This window comes from Eriocheir sinensis, chromosome 5 (genome assembly GCF_024679095.1).
Source record: "Eriocheir sinensis breed Jianghai 21 chromosome 5, ASM2467909v1, whole genome shotgun sequence".
Lineage (NCBI taxonomy): Eukaryota > Metazoa > Arthropoda > Malacostraca > Decapoda > Varunidae > Eriocheir > Eriocheir sinensis.
Window position 1 is genome coordinate 19,004,568 of NC_066513.1, and position 18,653 is coordinate 19,023,220.

General features: G+C 44.3%; 1 protein-coding gene across 6 annotated transcripts in view; it reads right to left on the bottom strand.

Annotated features, from left to right (window-relative positions):
* The window catches only part of LOC126984786 (unconventional myosin-XV-like), a 102,267-nt gene that overhangs the window by 51,037 nt on the left and 32,577 nt on the right, over nucleotides 1-18,653 (bottom strand). For all 6 annotated transcript variants that reach the window (XM_050838902.1, XM_050838901.1, XM_050838899.1 and 3 more), the window contains exon 2: nucleotides 14,768-14,850. In XM_050838902.1, the coding sequence (XP_050694859.1) occupies nucleotides 14,768-14,782 (15 nt within the window). In that variant the 5' untranslated portion in view covers nucleotides 14,783-14,850. The remainder of the gene's footprint in view (nucleotides 1-14,767; nucleotides 14,851-18,653) is intronic.

The following is an 18,653-nucleotide window of genomic DNA, read 5'->3' on the forward strand; positions in this document are numbered from 1 at the left end:
TCACAATCTTCACTACTTTTCCGCTTTCTAACGGCTACTACAATTACTACATTTGTCGTCGTTGTTGTTGGTGTGTGTGTGTGTGTGTGTGTGCGTGTGTGTGTGTGTGTGTCGATTTCTCGATGATAACTATACACATACAATAATTTCTCTCTCTCTCTCTCTCTCTCTCTCTCTCTCTCTCTCTCTCTCTCTCTCTCTCTCTCTCTCTCTCTCTCTCTCTCTCTCTCTCTCTCTCTCCGGTTCTCAGGTCAACGGCACTACACTCCTAAATTCCCCTCTCCCTCCCCTCTCTCTCTTTCTCCCTCCCTCTTTCTTACCTCCTTCCCTCTCCCTCACATCTGACTTCCTCGTTCCTTCCTTGATTTATCTCCCTCTTACTTCCTTCCTCTTAAATTTTCCTTACCCTTCTCTTACCTCCTTCCTTTCCTTACATCCTGCCTTCCTTCTTTTTATTTACTTCCTTCTTTTCTTCTTACCTTCACTTCTATCTCCTATCTCAATCATCTCCCTCACATCCCTCTTTCCTTTTATCTCCTTTCCTTCCTTATTTTCTCCCTCTCACATTCCTATCAATTTTCTCCATTACCTCCTTCCTTTACTCCTAGACCGTTTTTCCTCTCCCACTTATTACATCAAACATTTTCCTCCGCATCCTTCCTTCTTCCCTATCTCCTTCACTTCCTTCTTTCCTTCCCAACACCTTTCCCCTTTCCTCCTACCCATCTCACCAAATATTTCTCCTTTCCTACCATGCTCATCCTTCTTAAAACCTTCCTTCCTCATCAACCACTCATTGCCTCCTATTCAAAACAACGCCTTCAGCTACACCCTCCCAACGCCACACACTCGGTGCCTTCCACGCCTAGGCACAGCTTTCGCACCTGCCTCGCCTGTCCCACGCGTGCTGTCGCTCATCTGCCGCCTCCAGGGTACTTTTCACCGCCTCTCTCTTTCTTGTTGTTGATAGATGACGCTCGCTAACTCGCTCGCTCGGTCGGTCGCTTGGTCTGTTTGTGTTCTCATTGTGTGTGTGTGTGTGTGTGTGTGTGTGTGTGTGTGTGTGTGTGTGTGTTGATGAAGTGTATGCTGACTGCTTAATATGTTTGTTTTGGTTTGTTTGTTTATATTATTGGCTTAGTGTTTGTTTAGTTATTCCTTTATTTGTGCAGGGAAGAGGATTCTTACTTTATTTGTTTATATTTCGCATTGTTTTTAGGTATTTGTTATTTTATCTTTGTGGTTTGTTTTGCGGGCAGTTGTTTGTATTTACGTGTTTGTTTTACGGACTTTTAAGAGTTCTGATTAGTTTGCTGTTGTTTGTTGTATATATTTTTTACGTTAGTCGTCTAATTGAAACGTCTCAGATTATAGTTTTTTACATTTTTTTTCAAATTTTTCGTTCTTGCATCGTTCATTCATTTTTTTTTTGTCATTGTATCAGTTAACATGTTTAAGATACTAACATTACGTTTTTTTATGTTATCTATGAGTACCTCTCTCTCTCTCTCTCTCTCTCTCTCTCTCTCTCTCTCTCTCTCTCTCTCTCTCTCGCGTATGAGCCGTTTTTTCCCACAGCCTTCACTTCCTCCTTAACTCGCTCTCCGGCTTACTTTCCGCACTGTTTCCCCGCCTCTCTTTTATTACTCTCTCTCTCTCTCTCTCTCTCTCTCTCTCTCTCTCTCTCTCTCTCTCTCTCTCTCTCTCTCTCTCTCTCTCTCGTTTTCTTTAATTACAATTCACTTTTAATAATTGCTTCCTTTATGTTCACCTGCTTTTCCTTCTTCGTCATCATCTCCTCATCTTCCTCTTCCTCTTTCCCCTCGTTATTCCTTACTATTCCTCTTCCTCCTGCTCCTCCTCTTCTACCTCTTCCACCTTTTTAACTGCATCGCCTCTTCCTCCTCCTCCCCTTACTCCTTCTCCTTCAACTACTCACTGCTACTCTTCTTTCTCCTCCTCTTCCCCATCGTTAAACCTTACTTTTCCTCTTCCTTCTGCTCCTGCTCCTTCTCTTCTACCTCTTCCGCCTTTAACTGCATCTCGTTTTTCTCCTCTCCTTCTCCCCTTCCTCTTCCTTCAACCTATCACCACTCCTCCTCCTCCTTCCCTTCCTTTTCCTGACCCTACGCGACCTTGAGGTGAGCTTCCCGGTGACCTTTAACCTGACCCACAAAACCAGACTCGCACGTTTCCTTCGGCAGCCGTCTCGACCTCCTTTTTACTGGGAAGCCGATCTGCACGCTTAGGCAAGGGGAGATCACGTTTCGTTTAGCTTAGGACCGAATTCTAAAACATTTCGGCGCCCAAGCACATATTTAAAAAGGCTTTCATAAGAGTTTGGGTCATTTCTTTGGTAGTTTTATGACTCTGGTGATAGTTTAACCCTTCTTCTGTACTATGAACCAAGGAAAACAGTCATTAGTATCTGATTGATCTCCTTTTCGGCCTTTGAACATAAGAACATAAGAACGAAAGGAGTCTGCAAGAGGCCGGTTGACCTATACAAGGCACCCCCTGTGGCTATACAAGAAATAGTTGATGTGAGAGGCGGAAGCGACTGACAATGCCGACCGAGTCTCCCTTTCCTTCTCATTCCTCGACTCATATTTAGGTTATTTAATATGTCTTTTAATAGCTTTGTCTCTCATTCTTTCTCCTTTGCTGACTCAATATTAAGTTACTCGATACAAAGTTACTTATGGTCTTTTTTGTTTAACGTGTGTGTTTGTTGATGTGTATGGAAAAATGAAAGTTTCGTTTAGTCGGCGCAACATCTGTGGTCATATACCGGAGAGAGACAGAAGGGGAAGGAATTATAGGAGATGGGAACAGATCCCAGGAGACGGGACACAAACCCCGATTAATACCTGGTGCCCATTCACTGCTGGGTGGATAGGGGCGTAGGGTATCAGAAAAGCCGCCCAATTTTTCTACTCCGCCCGTGATGTGTGTGGAAGTGAGGCAAACTTTGACTCACATTCTCAAACATTTCAGGACTTATACGTGCACCTACATTTGTTAAGGCTTTCGTAGAGGTTGTTGTGGGTAATTTTCATAGGCAGTTTTATGAGCCTAACGATAGTTTGACAAAGGCTTCTGCACCACGAATGTAGAAAAACAATTATGAGAGTCCAGCTGATCTCTTTCGTGGCCTTTAGACATATTTGTTGTGAGAGCCGAAAGCGTCTGCGAATAGGGGACGTAGAGCTAAATTGTTTTACGGCACACAGATTTACGTTTTTCTACTAAATCGATTTCTTGTTGTGAATTATTCCTTTTGTGCGTTCTTTACTGCTTTTTTGTACCATATGTTTTGTTGACGTGAATGAAAGTGAGGTCAAAGAGTTCAACTTCAATTGTTTGATGATGTTGTAGACGAAATGGTTTAAAGTTTTGCATTTTCGTGTTTATACTTATTTGATGTTTTAAAATTAGTATTATGTTCGTGATCCTACCTACTATCTTATTTATCCTCCATCTTTTATCTTTTATAACTAGAAGGAAAACAAAGAAGACTGGTACAGAGAAACTACCGAATACCAGAAACACAAAATAAATGAACATCACACACGAAATACAAGCATCATAAGTAAAATAGAAAGCATATGCATTAAAAAAACTATTCAAGATGCTTTCTGGCACGTTTCTAAATCTAAATCTGTGCCCCGGGTGACAATCAAGAGGAAGTTTCAATCGACTGGAAATGTTTGTGTATGAAAAGAAAAAGAGAGAGAGAGAGAGAGAGAGAGAGAGAGAGAGAGAGAGAGAGAGAGAGAGAGAGAGAGAGAGAGAGAGAGAGAGAGAGTGTGTGTGTGTCTGTGTGTATTACTGAACTCGAATAACGGATGTGCAAATAAAAAAAAAAGAGATTAAGAGGAAAACGAAGAGGAAAAGAAAGCGAGGAGGAGATGATGATGATGAGAACGAAAAACTAAGAGTGAATAAACTGTTTGAGATGGAACGCGTGCATATGTGTGTGTGTGTGTGTGTGTGTGTGTGTGTGTGTGTGTGTGTGTGTGTGTGTGTGTGTGTGTGTGTGTGTGTGTGTGTGTGTGTCAGTTTCTCAATAATAACTACACATTCGACAAAGCTCTCTCTCTCTCTCTTTCTCTCTCTCTCTCTCCCCGTCCCTGCCAAGGCTACGGGTGGGGCGTGGTCATGCTGGGGGCGGGGCGTGTCCTGGGGCGGGGTTGGGGCCGTGTGGTATCTGGACGCCCGCGGCAAGCACCTTCCTCCTCCTCCTCCTCCTCCTCCTCCTTGTATCTCTTCGTTTCCTCCTGCTCTCTCTTTTTCATTCTCACCAGCTGCTTCACTTCTTCCACTTCCTTCTTCTTTTGTGTTTTCTCTCTCTCTCTCTCTCTCTCTCTCTCTCTCTCTCTCTCTCTCTCTCTCTCTCTCTCTCTCTCTCTCTCTCTCTCTCTCCAGTGATACATATACACATTTTTCCTGGTCCAATTCTTCTTCAGCTCCTCCTCCTTGCTGTTATTTTCATTTTTGTTTTATTCTTCATCTTTCATAAGTGTATTTTTTGCTATTTTTTTTACCGCCGTTTTCTTTTCTCCTTCGGCCATTTTCTTTCGCTCCACCATCATCAATTTTCTATCACCTCCTTTTCTTTGTTTTTCATTTTTTTCTCGTCTTCCCTTTCCTTACTCTGACTCTACTACTTCTAATGTCTGGTTTACTTCTACTACTACTACTACTACAACCACTACTTTTTTTTTTAATATTACAAACTTTACTTAAATATTTTATTTTTAAGCTAACAGAGCTTGTGGTTGATGCGACTATCAACCACCGTCGCCTCAACCACTACTATTACTACTACTACTTCTACGCCGTCCACTCTACCTCCACACCTGCTGCGATACAATCTTCTCCATTCCTCCTTTCCTTCGTCCTCATTACACTATCGCCTCCTCCTCCTTCTCCTCCCCCTCCCGGCATTCCTGTGGCTCCAGCACAGTCGGTCATCGCGACGGCCACTCCTCTCTCACTCTCCCTGTCCCCCCAATCTGATTTTCTCTCTCTCTCTCTCTCTCTCTCTCTCTCTCTCTCTCTCTCTCTCTCTCTCTCTCTCTCTCTCTCTCTCTCTGTGTGTGTGTGTGTGTGTGTGTGTGTGTGTGTGTTCATATCTTATGTCAAGGACTCTACTCTTATTGGATGCTGCCAAGAGGGACATGACATTGGCCGTGCCCTGCTACCTCCTCCTCCTCCTCCTCCTCCTCCTCCTCTTCCCCGGGGCTCTGTACAGGTTTGGTCAGCTCCTCTTGAACGCCTGGGAGTGGCAACAGGAACCACATACTCCTCGACCCTACTCCTCCACCTCCTTCTCCTCCCCATCCCCCCTCAGCCTCCACTTTTTATCCATCTGTTCGTCACAACAACTTTCCTCTTAAGCAGACTAATTAACACATCGATGTTTGTAGCGCATACGAACTGGTTAGAGCTGTTTGTTTGTTTGCAACGCAATCACTATGCGATTTTTTATAATATTTTGATATAGTCTAGGTATTATAGAAATATCTGCACATACGGTCAGGTGGAGGAGGAGGAGGAGGAGGAGGATGCCGATGGCAAAGTATTCATCATAAATGTTGTTGCCAAATACTTTATCGAGGCACTTCTTAGGCCTAAGAAATACGAGTATCAGCATGTGAGAGGCGTCGGGCGGCGTCCAGCGTGCTGTCGCGTCCAGGAAGACTCCGCCACGCCAGGATGGGGGCGCGGCGGGCCCCGTGGAGGCACAATGGTCCCCTGGCCGCTTGTTGTGAAGTTATCTGGAGCGGCGACTCCGCCCCCTGACCCCCTCCCTCCCTCCCTCCCGTTCCTTTCGGCCGCTCTCCCGAGAAAACGCGGTGTGGCTGGTGTGTCTCGCGGCCGCCGTGCTGGTGCCGGCCGGCGGGGGGCAGCCGCCACACCTGCACGCTGCCAGCGCCGAGGGGTGACGTAATTTCAGCCGAACGTGACAATCATGACAAAACAATTTTAGGGCCAAATTACGTCAGTGTCCCCGACGCGTCAGATAATGAAGGTGTCGCTTGAACAGCAAATGGCGCGTGTCGTCACGCCGCGCCCGGCAGGCTCGCAACAATACCTCACAGGCGACGAAGGGGAACAGAGGATGGTGACACGTACTGTGCTCAACGCTGCTGAAGGTCTCCTGCTCCGGGCGGGGGGGCGCGGGTGAGGGCGGGACAGCGAGAGGCGCCCCAGGCTGTGGGCGCGGGCCACGCCCTCCCCTGCATGGCGACCTCTTGACCGGGACGACCGCCCAAGGGTCTCACATCCGCTGGAGGACTGAGGGCTCGGGTCTGTTCCGCCCCGCCGCGACGCCGCCGTGGGTTCCAGGGATCGGTGTCGGCTGCGGCGGGGTGGCTTGTTGGGGGCGGCGCTGGAGGTGCGTCGGCGGGGCTGGCTGGGGGAGCGGCGGCGGGGCGGGGTGCCGCGGGAGGAGGAGGGCGAGCGGGAGCGTTGAGCGGCATCGGGCCACGAGGATATCCCCGAGGAGACGGTGCCAGAAGAACAGGAGGCAAGGTCATGGTGAGGGGCGCGGCCAGCCGTGGCCTCCAGATAACACGAGTAGAGGCCGGGGGGCACCGGGGGCGAGAGACCCACCACTCGGGGCTCCCCTACGCCGCCCTCAAGCTCCTGCCAGCCCCGCCGGAAGGACACGCCGAAGGAGCGAGTGGTGAGGGTGGCGGCCGCGATGTTGGGGCTCCAGTAGTAGGTAGTGACGCTGCCATGCCGCCAGTCTCCGCTGTCCCCACCGCCCTCACCCTCGTCCCCGCACAGGCACGACATCCCGAAGCCGCCGCCTCTGCTGCTGTATCCTGAAAGTTGCCTCCACAGCGGGGAGGGGGAGTGGTCTCAGTGCCCCGCCAAAGAGGGGTCAACGTGCAAGAGGACGCTCGTGGCAGGAGGCGACGTGGACCACTTGAGGCTCACCGCAGTGGGTGGCGTGGCTGGCGTGGGTGGCCGCCGCTGCGCCAGGCACTGGGCCGACACACACACCGCTGGTCCTCCTGCCGCCGGCCCTAATAATCCTCGTCTGAGTCACCGCAATTTTAGAATTCCACAGTTCGACTCCCAGCGTAGTACTTCCGCCAAGCGTCCTCAGTGGGCCCGTTCGCTCCCACGCTCCGGCCCGCCGCCAGCCATGCTCCGCGGGCTGAGGCTGACTGATCTGTGACGAGGCGCGGCGTGGGTGTGAGGGGTGGGTGAGTGTGAGAGAGAGAGAGAGAGAGAGAGAGAGAGAGAGAGAGAGAGAGGATATATAAAAGATCATTAATCTTCTTCCTCTCTCCCACAGGTTATTCTCTCTCTCTCTCTCTCTCTCTCTCTCTCTCTCTCTCTCTCTCAGGTCACCATAATTTCCGAGAGGGATACCAAACATTATTAGTAGTTATTGATGTTGTTGTTGTTGTTGTTGTTGCCACTGTCAATACTGCCACAAAGGAGAGAGAGAGAGAGAGAGAGAGAGAGAGAGAGAGAGAGGTTATAAACGAACGACCTCACAACGTTGGGTATAGAAAGGTTCCCACAACCTCTGCTGCCTTGTCAGATTATGAGGGGTCAGCCGAGGGAGGGAGAGAGGGAGAGAAAGGAGGGAAGGAGGGAGGGAAGTGAGGAGAAAGGGATGGCAAATGATAAGGGCGGCAGCAAGACAAAACGGAGGTATGTAGAAGCGATTGGATACTAAAGGAATGGAAGAAAAGGGAGGATTACCATGTTAAGAAGAGGAATGGATGAATGAAGAAAATATAGATATGGAGAAGAAAGAGGAAGAGGAGGAGGACAAGAATGAAAACAGGGAGGAAAGAGGATAATAAGCAAGAAGGCAAGGAAAGAAGAAAAAGGAGGTTGAATAAGGGAGGAGGAGAGGGAAAGAAGTGAGGAAGGGGCGATTACGTGGAAGGGAAGCAGAAGAAGAGGTGAATTTAGGGAGAGGGAAAGGGAAAGATGAAAAAGAGAGGAAATGAAAAAGTGGAGAGTGAAAGGAATGGCTGACGCGACATGAGGGAGAGGGAAAAAGTGAGAAAAACGGAAAGGAAATGGACGGGGAACATGGGACGAGAGAGAGAGAGAGAGAGAGAGAGAGAGAGAATTGAATGGATCAGATTTCGTAAGCAGAGATCTAAAAATAACGAGGAAGTAATGAGCAAGGATAAAAAAAGGAAAAATAATCCTAGAAACGAAAATTGAGAAATGACAGAGAAGTGAAAAAAAAAAATTGTCGAGGAAAAAAATAGTGAAAACAGAGAAGACAATGAAAAAAAAAGGAAAGATCAAAGCTTGGCTTCATAACACACACACACACACACACACACACACACACACACACACACACACACACACACAGGTGCAAGAATAAGACCACCAATGAATATCAGGAACAAGTCAGCAACAACAACAACAACAACAACAACCAAAATACGGTGGGAACGAATAAGTGTGTGTGTGTGTGTGTGTGTGTGTGTGTGTGTGTGTGTGTGTGTGTGTGTGTGTGTGTGTGTGTGTGTGTACGTCCGAAAGAGAAGGTTGTTTACACCTGTAATTAGGATTTTAATAGCGACATAAGTGCCCGCAGGAGGGTATTGCAAGACCAGGTGAATGTGTGTGTTTGTCTGTGTGTGTGTGTGTGTGTGTGTGTGTGTGTGTGTGTGTGTGTGTGTGTGTGTGTGTGTGTGTGTGTGTGTGTGTGTGTAATTAGTTGTTCGTGTAGCAATATGTAGTTTCAGTGTGTGTGTGTGTGTGTGTGTGTGTGTGTGTGTGTGTGTGTGTGTGTGTGTGTGTGTGTGTGTGTGTGTGTGTGTGTATTTAGTTGTTCGTGTAGCAATATGTAGTTTCAGTGTGTGAGTATGTGTGTACGTGTAAGTGTATTAGTTTTTTTTTGTGTGTATGTGTGTGTGTTTGGGTTCTCAGGCAATGTTATGAAATATGAGTGTGCAAGTGTGTGTGCGTGCGTGTACCTGCTTGAGTTTAATTAGTTTCTCAGGTAACGTTATTGTACAATGAGTCGAGGCGGATTGTGTGTTTCGTAATGTTGTGTTGCAAATGTTTATGAATGTAATTATGTTTTTTCCATTCTTTTTTCCCCTCTGTGTCAAATAAGATGGCTCAAGAAACTAATATATGTGACGCTCCCAATTATTTCTCACTGATTTTGTATGTCAAGTTGCGTTTTCTTCGTTGTTATTGGTGTTGTGAATTTCGGTTTTTCTTTTTCTTCGTCTCTTAGTGTCATTTGAATTTTACACTATATTTCGATTTACTTTTCTTTCTTTTTCTCCGTCTCTTAGTGTGATTCCATTTAAATATTACACAACTTTATTTCCATTTACTACATTTTTTCGTCTTCCTTTTCTTTTTCCTTCGCTGTGTGTCAAGTTTTTCTTTTTGGTATTGGTGGTGTGGATTTAGTTTTTTTTCTTTTTATCCGTCTCTTAGTGTTATTCCATTTCAATATCACACAGCTTTATTTCGATTTACTACATTTTTTCGTCTTCCTTTTCCTTTTTCTTCGCTGTATGTCTAGTTATTTTTCCTCTTTGGTATTGGTGGTGTGGATTTAGATTTTTCTTTCTTTTTCTCCGTCTCTTAGTGTCATTTGAATTTTACACTTTATTTCGATTTACTACATTTTTTCGTCTTCCTTTTCCTTTTTCTTCGCTGTGTGTCAAGTTACTTTTTCTTCTTTGGTATTAGAGGTGTGGATTTACGTTTTTCTTCCTTTTCGTCTGTCTTTTAGTGTTATTTCAGTTCAATATTTCACAGCTTTATTTCGATTTACTACATATTTTCGTCTTTCTTTTCATTTTTCTTCGCTGTATGTCAAGTTACTTCTTCGTTATTTATGTTGTTAGTTTTCGTCTTCCTTCCTTTCTATATATTTTGTGTCAGTTCATTTCAATATTACATGATTCTACTTTAATATACGGCATTTTTTCGTCTTTCCTTTCCTTTCCCACAAGTATATTTAAATTCAATGCATATTTTGTCTTTCCTTTATTACACAAGTTTATTCAAATTTACTGCATATTTTGTTTCTCCATTATTACACAATTTTATTTAAATTTACTGTTATATTCATTCTTTTATTACACAAGTTTATTCAAATTTACTGCATTTTTTGTCTTCGTTATCCATTCCCTAGTATCTTGTAGTGTCATTTCGGTTTAAATCACACAAGTTTATTTATTTTTACTGTATTTTTCGTCTTCGTTTTCCATTCCCGAGTATCTTTTAGTGTCATTTCCGTTTAAATCACACAAGTTTATTTAAATTTACTGCATTATTTGTCGCTCTTTTCTTTTCCCTCGAGTATTTCCTTCCTGGCGTCCTCCTTGCTAGGGTCGCCTCGCCGGAACTGTCTCCATCTATTATACTTTTCAGACTAATGGAGCGAAAGGCGGCGCAGCGCTTTCTCCGGTCGACTTTCGGCCAACCCACCACCGCAGGGCTCCACCACCACCACCACCACCGCTATCACCACCACTATTACTGCCTTCACCACCATCAACACCACCGCCACACACTACTAAACACACACAAAAAAATATGTAAAAAAAAAGACACCATACCACTTTTTTATTTCGGTTTTCTATTTTTTCTTTGTCTCTCACTAACATTTTTTTTTCTTTTTTTTTGCCCATGCATGCACCTGTTTTTTTCTTTCCTCTCTCGGTCAGTCACGTAAGTTAACAATCAAAATATACGTTCTTTCTTTTATTACGCACTTTACATTTGCCCATTTACGACTTTTCTTATTGTTACTGTTTCTTCCTTTTTCCTCTAGCTAGGTGGTGTGTTCTCTCCTTCTTTCTTTCGTTCTCTCACTGTGTAACGTATCGGGGTGCAGGGCGACGTGGGAAACACACCTTTACACCCCGACGGTCACGGGGACTCTGGCTGCCTGCGGTGGTGCCTCCCTGGCGTCCGTGAATGGAAGTGTCACGCACGCAAGGTTGCCACGTAGTGAGATAACGCTAGGTAACACACACACACACACACACACACACACACACACACACACACACATGCCTTCCCCAGATTGCTATCATGGTGGTTTCTCCTGTTTGTCTGTCTGTCTGTCTGTTCTACTTCCTCCTCTTCCTCCTTTAGGCTACATTTTATTCTTGTCTTTCTTTTTTTCTTTCCTTTCTTCTTCTTTCATTTTAATTTTTCTCTCTTTTTCTTCTTCTTCTTCTTCGTAGTCGTCGTCGTCATTGTCCTCCTCCTCTTCTTTATTTCGTTGTTATTATTATTGTTATTTTACTTCCGGTTTTATCTTTCACTTCTCCTCCTCTTCCTCCTCCTGATCCCCATGTTTCCTCCTCCTCCTCCTCTTCTTGTTCTTCTTCCTCTTCCTCCTCCTCCTTTTTCTCCTCTTTCTCTTCGTGCTTGTCACACACTTTCCTCGAGTTTTCTAGGTCGCGTTTTTTCCTTCTTTTCTAACTCTTAATTTCCACTTATGCAGGGCGTGTCTGCATTACTCAACAACAAAACAACAACAACAATAACTACTACTACTACTACTACTACTACTACTACTACTACTACTACTATTACTGCTACTACTATCTGATCGCTGCCTATTCATGCCACTTTTTCGTCTTTCCGGGATGAAAAAGAGGACACACGGCATGCCACTCTGCGGGTCGTGGCATGCAGGCGTAACAACAAGTATTACCTATGCAAAGGAAGTAATTACACGAACGAGTTTAATGCAACGAAACCAGGTTAAGGAAAATACTGAAGTGCTGTGACTCTTTGATATAATCACTCTCTCTCTCTCTCTCTCTCTCTCTCTCTCTCTCTCTCTCTAAGTATCGCATACCTCAACGAAATCAGTTTAAAGAGAATACTGAAATGCTGTGATTTTTTTGGTACGATTAATCTCTTTCTCTATCTCTTTATCTTCTCCTATCTATCTATCTACCAATCTATCTCTGTCTATCCTCAAGTAACATATACTCTTTCTATTTATCTCTCTATCTTCTTCTGTCTATCTACCTATCTATCTCTGTCTATCCTCAAGCAGCGTATACCTCTCTCTCAGGCTGCCCGGATAACTTTTACAAGAGTGTCTCCTAAAACGTGACTCTCAACACCGTTTTCTCTTCACCTGGCAACTTTTTTCGTTATTGTTATTTATCTCCCGCTTCCTGAGGTATGCGTAAACACTTCCCAGGTCCATTTCCTCTCCTGTGTCCATGTGTGAATGTCAATACGCGGTGGAGGAGTCTTAGTAATTGTAGGGCGTGAGAATGTTTGTATTTTGCCTATAAGCGGAAATGAGTTTATTGAGGCAGGACAGAATAGCAGAGAGAGAGAGAGAGAGAGAGAGAGAGAGAGAGAGAGAGAGAGAGAGAGAGAGAGAGAGAGAGAGAGAGAGATTCATTTTTGGACATCGCCATTTCAGACACACCCAGCAAGTCATCAGGTTTTACGCTCGTCCTTTTTTTTCTTCTTTTTATTCAGCTTCACGCAACCCGAACCCCCTCCCCCCTTCCCTCCCATCCCTTCCCCCATCCCACCCTCTTTCCCTCCTACCTTACCATCCCCCATTACCCTCCTCCTGTTCCCTTTAACTCCTCCATTTCTCCCTTTTCTCACGTCAAAATTCTCCCTTCCTCTCCCTTCCTTTCCCTTTTCCTTCTTCGTCCTTCACTACGTCCTTCTCCCTTTTCCATTCTCCTCCCTCACCCTTAAAACGCCTCCTATTCTCCCTATTCTCATTGCAAAATCGCTCTTTCTCCTTTCTTTGCCTCATTATCTCATCCCCTTCCTTTCCATCTCCCTTTTCCTTCATCCTATACTGCTTCTTTCTTTCTCCCTTCTCCTTTACCCTTTAAACCTCTCCCATATTCCTTTTCCTTCCCTTAAAATTACCCCTTCCCCTTTCTTGGCCTCAATGTCTCCTCCCTCCTTTCCTCTTCCTCTCCCTTATCCTTCAGCCTTTACCACTCCTATCTTTCCCCCCTTTCCCTTTTCTTCACTTACCCTTTAAACCCCTCCCATTCTCCTTTCCTCACTTCAAAATCCCTTTTCTCCCTTATTATCTCCTGTCCCATCTTTACCTCTCCCTTACCCTTTATTCTTTACAACTTCTTTCTCTCCTTTCCTCCTTTTTCCCCTCTCTCATTTTCCCTTTCATCCCCAAAACTATCGTATCCTCCCCTCCCCTTTCTTGGCTTCAATATTTCCTCCCTTCCTTTCCTCCTTTTCCCCCTCTCTCATTTTCCCTTTCATCCCAAAAACTCATATCCTTCCTTCCCCTTTCTTGGCCTCAATATTTCCTCCCTTCCTTTCTCTCTCTTTTATCCTTCATCCCTTACATCTTCTTCCTCCCCTATCCTCCCTTCTCCCTTCTCCCCTCTCCCATTCTCCTTTTCCTCCCTTCCCCTTGCTTTCCCTCATTACGTCCACCTTCTTTCCCTCTCCCTTATCCTTCATCCTTTACTGCTTGTCTGCTTCTTTCCTCCTTCCTTCTCACTCTCTACACACGACCTTGATTTTAACGCGTAGTTGGCACCATTGCAAAGGATAGAGGGAGGCATGATTGGCACCACTGCACGGACAAACGCAGCGGGCGGGGAACGGCTTTTCTTTTTTTCTCGTTCGTTCCCTTTTACACCGTTTTGCTACTGTAAATTTTTCGGTGTTTACGCGAGCGGAACGTATATAGGGAAGTGCACGTTTTGGGGAATGACGCAAATGGAAGTGAAGAGAGAGAAACGCGGTGATGCCTTGTGGAAACGTGTGTGTGTGTCGGCGAGCGATGTATTAAAAGAGAAAGTTTCATTACGGAGAAGAAACGAGCGTGGAAGATAACGATCCCAGATAAATGAAGGAAAATGAAAGTTAATGAGGGAGGAGACAATGTTATGAAAGGGTGGGATGCGAAGACAAAAGAAAATCGTGGTAGAAACAAGTTGATATAATGGGAGATACCTACGCTGAGGAACTGAAGCAAAATATATGAAAATTAGTAATGGAGGACCAAAAAAAAAGAAAAAAAGGTATACGAAGGCAGCTACATCTCTTTTATAAGTATCGAAAACGTTAAATCAATGCAAAAACACCAAGGATTGATAAAAAAATAGAAATGTTGAAATGTTAAAAAATCGAAAATGTTTAGGCAAGGCAAACAATTCAAGGATGCTAAATAAAAACGATATAAAAAAGAAACGTATATACAATCCCAGGAGCGTTATGGGTATTGTGATTTTCCCCTTCTATTATTGTTTTGTCCATTAACAATTCTTTAGTCTTTCCGCGTTAGGAGATTCACTTTCCGCATATCCTCTTTATCCTCTTAAAATTCCCTTCCTCGCTTCCCCCTACCCTCCCTCCTTCAGTCACATATATGAATCTCCTTTTTTTCCTCCTCTTAAACCTTCCTCTATGCCTGCTTGTACCATTATCTTTTGTTTTATTATCTTATTTTTTCTCTCTCCTTTCGCTTTCCTCCTACCCTCCCTCCTTCAGTCACATACATGAATCTCCTTTATTTCCTCCTCTTAAACCTTCCTCTATGTCTGCTTGTACCATTATCTTTTGTTTTATTATCTTATTTTTTCTCTCTCCTTTCGCTTTCCTCCTACCCTCCCTCCTTCAGTCACATATATGAATCTCCTTTTTTTCCTCCTCTTCAACCTTCCTCTATGTCTGCTTGTACCATTATTTTTTGTTTTATTACCTTATTTTTTCTCTCTCCTTTCGCTTTCACAAATTATTTAATCTCGTGTTTGAAACTTACCTTTTCGTACTCCATCTTGAGTGTTGGCCGCTGAGAGAGATGGGTCAGGAGAGAAGATTAACGCCGACCCATGATTCCGGACTCTGAAACAAGTAAAGAACATGTTTATTAGATTATTACTACCTGCATATATTCTCTCTCTCTCTCTCTCTCTCTCTCTCTCTCTCTCTCTCTCTCTCTCTCTACGCAAGTATTATTGAAATTAAACAAGATGACAAATCGTAATAAGACAAAAAGTTAATATGCATCGTAATAGACACAAAAAATGCTCGAGTTTCCCATGATAAAAAGTTTCCCTCCCGTGTCACGTCCGCGGCTCCCTCGGTCATGTCTGCGATGGGCGACTCAAGAAAACGTTTTGGCACTCAGAAAATGCAGATATACCGTGATGGGAGTGTTGTGGTGTCCGTGAATGTGTGGTTAGCAAGGCACGAGTAGTAGTAGTAATAGTAGTAGTAGTAGTAGTAGTGGTAGTAGAATAAGGGGAGAGGGATGAAAGAGAGGAAAGGAAGGGATTGAGGACGAAAAAATAAGGAAAGCAGAAAAGAAGAAGGTAGAGGAAGAAAAAGAGGAGGAAAATACGAAAAAGGTGAAGTCGGTGACGAAACGGGAAATGACAAAGAGGAAAGATGATGAAAAATAATCGCATAAAAGTGATACTAAAAATGACATTGATAAAATGAGGAACAAAACGACATCGAGCTCCACGTAAGGAAAACTAAGAAACGACTGAAGCAAGACGGAAAATAAGAGAAACAATAGTGATTTCTTCTCCTCTTGCACGCTTCCTTTCATTCCCTTATTCCTTCTTATGTATTCATTTGTTACCTCTTTCCCGTCACTTTACTTCCTCTCCTCTTTATCCTCTTCCTTATGTAGAGTTTCCTTCCTTTCTCTCATCATTTCTTCCTATCTATTCAAGGTAACTATATTCCTCTTTTCAGTCATTTTATTTCCCCTCCCTTTTCTTATTTTCAACCTATCCCATTTCCTTCTTGCCTCTCTTTCTTTGTTTTTATCTATCTACCTCTATGTTCCTCTTCCACCAATTTACTTCCTCGTCCCTTTTCTCCTTCTCCTCCTGTACCCGATCCTTCCTTCTTTCACCCTTCTTCTACCTTTCATCCTCGTGTGCACTCCAATCTGAACTCACGTCTTCATTGCATACCTCTTGACCGCGTTCTTTCTTTCTCTGCATTTTTCGTTTCCTCCTTCCGTCCCTCCTCCTCCTCCCATTCGCCGAGTCTTCCAAAACCCTCCCTCCCTTCCTTCGTTTCCTCCTTCCGTCGCTCCCATTCTCCAAATCCACGAGTCTTAACCCTTCATCCCTTCTTTCGTTTCCTCCTTCCGTCCCTTCCTTCTCCTTATCACCCTTTCTTCCTTCCTTCTCCATTCCTTCATTCCTTTGCATTTTTCGTTTCTTCCTTTCTCCCAATCGCCAAGTCTTCCTAAACCCTTCATCCCTTCTTTCGTTTCCTCCTTCCGTCTCGCCCGTTCTCCCAATTGCCGAGTCTTCCAAAACCCTCCCTCCCTTCCTTAGTTTCCTCATTCCGTCCCTTTCTTTCTCCTAATCGCCAAATCTTCCTAAACCCTTCATCCCTTCTTTCGTTTACTCCTTCCGTCCCTTCCTTCCCCTTATCACCCTTTCTTCCTTCCTGCTTTATTCCTTTATTCCGCTACCTTCTTCCGTCCCTTTCTTCCTCTCATCACTGTTTCCTTCTACGCCCTTTCCCCCTCCCGTTCCAGTATTCTTCTTATCACCGTTTCCTCCTTTCTTTCTTCCTTATTTCCTTCTTTACTTCGCTTCCTTCTTCCATCCCTTTCTTCCCATCACCGTTTCTTCCTTCACTTGAACGTTCGCTAAACTTAACTTCTTTACAACAGAATCTCGTGACGGCATTTACCTTTTATTTTCTCCTTTTTTTGTTGCGTCTTTATCTTTTCTCTCTAAACACTTTCGCTCCGCCAACGTCGACGACACGCTGACTCAAGAGACACGAGATGACGGAGAAAAATCTGTGTTCGTGTGTGTTCGTATGTGTGTGTTTGTGTGTGTGTGTGTGTTGTCTGTCACTGTCTTTCAACGTCTGCGAGGTCGTCGGCGTGTGACATGAATCTCGTTTTTCAATTGTCTACTTTTTTTTCTTCTTGCAAGACGATGGTACGGAAATGAAAAAAAAGGCCCGCACGTTCTCTCTCTCTCTCTCTCTCTCTCTCTCTCTCTCTCTCTCTGTGTGTGTGTGTGTGTGTGTGTGTGTGTGTTCCGTCCGTTTGTTCACTTTACCGTTTTTTTTTCTCTATTTGCTAATAACGATAATTTTTTGTGTGTTCTAAGTCGAGAAAAATTGGTGCAGAAACATGAAATTACACTTACCAAATAATAATTCATCACCGCTATGTATTTTTCACGCATATTTGATCATCCGTTTACAAATTAATCAAACTTGCGTCTTAGCTGCGTAGATTTTAACATTATTTTCTTATCATTAATTTTGTATATATTATTTTCTTTAGTTCATCCGCATTCCGTTAGTTTGTTTTTGTTTTTGTTGTTGTTGTTGTTGTCGCTTAGCTCTATTTCACTTTGTTTATTTATTTACCTTTTTTTTCCTAATCTCTATTACATGACTTGCATTCCCTTGTGTACGTGTGTAAATCCATATGTTTACAACGGGCCCTGTCGGATGTGTAGGTCTTAAGTGTATACATGTGTGTGTGTGTGTGTGTGTGTGTGTGTGTGTGTGTGTGTGTGTGTGTGTGTGTGTGTGTGTGTGTGTGAGGGGCATGACGCCACGGGAGGGGGTGAACGCATCGAGCAAGGAAAAAGGAGAAAGAGGAGGAGGAGGAAGAGGAGGAGGAGGAGGAAGAGGAGGAGGAGGAGGAGGGGGAATGAAAATATGAGAGGGAGGATGAGGAGGAGGAGGAGGAAGAAAGGCCAATGTACCAAGGAAGATAGGAGTGGTGGGGGTGTTGAGGGTGGTGGTTGTGGTGATGATGATGGTGGTGGTGGTGGTGGTAGTGGTGGTGACCTTCGGGGCGGGGCGGGGCGGGGCGGGGCTACACACACCCCGCCCACACTTAACACCTTTTAAGCAACACAGAGAAATGGTAAACGGATGTAGTAGTAGTAGTAGTAGTAGTAGTAGTAGTAGTAGTAGTAGTAGTAGTAGTAGTAGTAGTAGTAGTAGTAGTAGTGATATGGTGGTGGTGGTGATGGTGGTGGAGGTGAAAATAAGATCAATAATAAGCAAAACATTATTCTAAAATTTTACTTAATGTCTATATACAATTCCCTTTATGCAGCCCATCGGAGGCTATAATCATAATAATAATAAGAAAAAAAAGTAGCAGACGAAGAAGAAAAAAGAAAAGACAGAAGAAAAAGAATAATATCAACAACGACAACAAAAACAACACACTTTTCCTCAACACATCCAAACGAAATCTTACCCCAAAAAATAATAAACACAACACGTACCACACAAGACTGACCGAAACCCCAAGTGGAAAAAAAAAGAGAAAGGAAAAGAAGAGAAAAGAAAAAAAAGAGAAATCCATCGTTACTGGTACTACTACAGACGCGATCTAAAAACTTACCTACACGTATATACGGCTGATTAAAAACGACCTTATGTGCGTGTCGGGGCCGTGTGTGTGTGTGTGTGTGTGTGTGTGTGTGTGTGTGTGTATGAGTGTGTGTGTGTAACTTTCTTCCCAGCGGCTCGATATTCCCAGTCAGTGACCGCCGGCATAGTGGCCTCGTTCGGTTCCCCTCGCGAGGCACCGACTTCGCCTCCACTAAATACCTCACCACCCTCCTCCTCCTCCTCCTCTTACTTATCATTCATCTCTTCCTCCTTCTATTCATACTTCTATTCCTACTCCT